Below are 3,750 nucleotides of genomic sequence, written 5' to 3' on the forward strand. Positions count from 1 at the left end.
TGATATCTTAACCTTGAGCTTGAACTCTTGACGTCATCATCATCAGAATATCGATTACGTTGATCATCGCAGTTTCTGCCTAATCGTTCCTCCTTACAAACGGTAAGTTTCCCACCTGGATGTGCGATGAATGTCAGATTTGATCTTCTCATGCTATACGGGGAGCGGAACCCGGGATAAGAGGCACGCCGAGTAAACTGACGAAGAGCTTGTAGGTATATTGAGAGCCGAAAGTACACTTGGAAGTAGCCACCGCTCAAGGGCGCATAACCGCTCAACGAACATTTGCGTCGAAAATAAGATCCAGCAAAAGAGAACACAGAATCTAATAAACACAGAATGTATTCTCATATATAGATAGTCCGTCGAGCATTTGGCTACAGTACAAGCGCATACAGGTCTCGATTCTCTACAAAGTCGAAATTTGTCATCCACATTTCGTAGAGATGGTGCGATACACGTGTGCTGCTATGAAACATAAAGATGGAAGCTTGACGGTGGACGGGGGGACCGAAGAATTGCCCATTAGTCCACAAACTGAAATTCTCTCCCACTAAATGAGACTTGCCGAGAAATGTCCACAGTGGACTCAGCGAGGGAACTGAATTCAAGTTTACTAACGGGTTACTACGTTCTACGATGAGTAGCAATTGCCGTCTCCTTGAGTGCGCTTTTTTTAAGCCTTCAGAAAATTTATATGCGAAAGAACTCATGGTAGCACAAGACGCTGTTTTTGGAACTAGAGGGAGGCTTCAGTTCATACCGTCTCCATATCTAGGGTTGATTTTATCGGAATTTTTAACCTACGATTTTGATGGAACTATATTTAGAACATGTATTCCTCATGGTTGCACCTTCGCATGTCATTCCTCGATAAAACTGAAGTTTGCAGACAATTTTCATGTTTAAGACAGGTACAAAGTTCGCGACAGGTAAGATCTGCCGCTCTGTCTAGCCGACGATGCCGTACCTTGCAGGGATTCCAACAGACACTTCTTTGCAATTATGGTTTGTAGGAGGTACCCCATTCCACGGTCACACACCACCCGAGATGTTCCTTATATTTGTAGCATAGAAGATTGAAAAAAATCTTCACCCTGTTCCTCCATCGCTGTGTCCAACATTTCAATCATGGACAAGGTCTCCTCCCGAACTTCTGGTGATCCCGAGAAAGTACAAGACCGCAGTAGCGTCAGCAGTGGATCTCCTGTAACCGCCAGGGATGTTGACCCAGCTTTAGAGAAGAGGATTTGGCGAAAGATGGATCTTTATATTCTCCCGGTTGTGACACTGTTTTATCTGCTGTCGTTCTTGGTGAGCGGTTTACGGCCTCCCCGCACTCCGATGGGCGTTTACCTAACTGCAAATACAGGATCGATCCAATATCGGAAATGCACGAGTCGCTGGTCTGCAATCAAACCTCAAGATGACGAACAAGCAGTACAGCATTGCCTTGACTGTAACCTACGTTCCCTATATCGCTGCTGAGCTTCCATCCAACTTGCTGCTCAAGGTACGTGCGACCTAATTGTATACATGGCTAGTAAAACTCATTCAGAAACTCTAAAGGCTGTCGGTCCCAATCTTATGTTACCCACCATGTTGACTCTCTGGGGTATCGTCACTACTCTGCAGGGTCAGTGTTTTGTTAATTGTCGACCCGTTCAAAGAAACTAAATAATTTATCAGGCGTGGTGAAGTCATACCATGGACTACTTGCTTGCCGTTTCTTCCTGGGCCTATTCGAAGGTACAATCTATCACTACCAACTTAATCCGTAAATTGACCCTGACTTGACGTTGACGTTAGGTGGTGTGTTCCCCGGATTAGTTCTATATTTATCCTTTTTCTATCCACGACAAAAGCTTCAGTGGAGGTTAGTTACGATATTGTTCAGCATATTTCACTTTTGATGAGTTCTTCTGCTCCACAACAGGGTGTCTGCCTTCTTCTCTGCAGCTTCTATTTCGGGAGCCTTCTCTGGCTTACTAGCCTTCGGCATTATTAATATGAAGGGCGTCGGTGGACGTCCAGGCTGGGCATGGATTTTCATTCTGGAGGGCCTCTTCACCGTCGTCTTTGGGGTGTTGTCCTACTTCCTCCTACCAAGATCTCCCGCCCATGCCCGTTTCCTCAGCTCCGACGAGAAAGACTATGTCGTTGCTGCGCTCAAACGAGACGGTGCTACCGGCAAGAACGACACCGTTGACAGCTTCAGCTGGAGGGAAGTTGGCGAGGCTTTCAAATTGCCGCAAGTATGGATGCTTGCTGTGATGTTCTTCTTCGATGGTACGGACAACTTTGTTTCAACAGAGGACAGTAATCTAAGCTAACTTATTTGATCCAGGGACCATTCTATATGGACTGGCCTAGTACGTCCATCAGTCGCGCTATACCTTCTCTGTCTGACTATATTCTCTTTAGCTTCACACCGTCAATTGTGCAGAGTCTTGGCTACACGGCATCCAGGGCTCAACTGATGAGCGTACCGCCTTTTGCGACTGCGTTTGTCGGTAAGGCTCATTATTATTCCTGATTTTAAGCAATTCTCACCGTAGTTTCTAGTCTCCATGGCTGGTGCCTTTATATCTGACCGCTACCGATGCCGTGGTCTCGTTACCATCTTTGCTTCAGTTCTTGCAGTGATTGGATTTGCAATGTTCCTAAGTACGTCCTCAATATCGCTCTAACCCTTACGCACGATATTTATCCTTTTCTAGAATCGACCAAGCACAAGATTCAATACGCATCTTTATTCTTCTCCATCACTGGAACGTATCTTGCTGCACCTAGTCTCTCAACCTGGAGTGCCAACAACGCTGCCCCATACACCCGCAGAGCAACGGCCATAGCCATCGGCTTCATTATGACAAACTCTGGTGGTATTCTTGCAACATGGCTACTTGGATCGCTGTCCCCCGCGCCGCACTATACCCTTGCCACACGGGTTCTTCTTTCCTTCGCCGTCATCATGGGGGTCCTCGCTGGTCTTAATACGTGGTACCTGTGGGATCAAAACAAAAAGAAGGAGGTTATTCGGTCTTCTTCTACCATTGACCAGGAGAAACCTGGTCTTGGAGATCGCTCTGCATGGTTTGTTTACGCTCTTTAGATCAATCTACTATGTCGTGGTGTATAATTTGGAACATCGACACCAAGCTGTTACGACCTTCTACCTATTATTATTTGTCGTAATGTACTTAATGTAATTGTTGCTTAAAACGTTTCTGAATCGATGATTTGAACGTATATACCAATCATCCAAATCATGCACAATTTTTTTGTGTAAGGTTACTGTTAAATCAAAGCAGCACGTACTTCAGTCAGGAGCGACATACCCCCTAACCGCCTCGCCTAATCCGTCAAGTCCCTCAAATTACCTGTTACGGTATAGTTCCAACTAACAAGGGCCATCACTCATTCCACGCTTTGTACGCCACCGTCGTCCACTTGATGAAACTTGATACAACTTATCTTGAAATTTAACTCCGACTAATGACGAAGGTCCTTTTCTTTCTGCTGGAGGAATTGAAACCTCTTTTCTGCGTCGGATTTTCAAGGTATCCCATCACATTTTGAGAAACGATTACCACGGCCTCCAGTATACCCGTCCTCTAAATACTGTAAGGTTGGATCTTACCACGCGTATAGAGTATATTCATAACTTTTCCATGCCAATCATCACATTTTCTTCTGATTGAGACAGATTTTAATATTGCAAGGCCATTTGACACCCGTTATCAGCGGGCT

General features: G+C 45.3%; 1 protein-coding gene across 1 annotated transcript; it reads left to right on the forward strand.

The window, feature by feature from the left end:
• Nucleotides 1-1,131: 1,131 nt before the first annotated feature.
• On the forward strand, nucleotides 1,132-3,112 carry JR316_0002786 (putative transporter; the record flags this gene model as incomplete). The annotated part of the gene is made up of 10 exons (XM_047888573.1): nucleotides 1,132-1,314; nucleotides 1,373-1,513; nucleotides 1,570-1,636; nucleotides 1,690-1,749; nucleotides 1,810-1,876; nucleotides 1,937-2,289; nucleotides 2,348-2,372; nucleotides 2,425-2,513; nucleotides 2,566-2,667; nucleotides 2,721-3,112. The coding sequence occupies 10 exons, from the start codon at nucleotides 1,132-1,134 to the stop codon at nucleotides 3,110-3,112; spliced, it is 1,479 nt and encodes a 492-aa protein (XP_047753496.1).
• Between the last annotated feature and the right edge of the window lie 638 nt (nucleotides 3,113-3,750).

This window comes from Psilocybe cubensis, chromosome 2, assembly GCF_017499595.1.
Source record: "Psilocybe cubensis strain MGC-MH-2018 chromosome 2, whole genome shotgun sequence".
NCBI classification, from domain to species: Eukaryota; Fungi; Basidiomycota; class Agaricomycetes; order Agaricales; family Agrocybaceae; genus Psilocybe; species Psilocybe cubensis.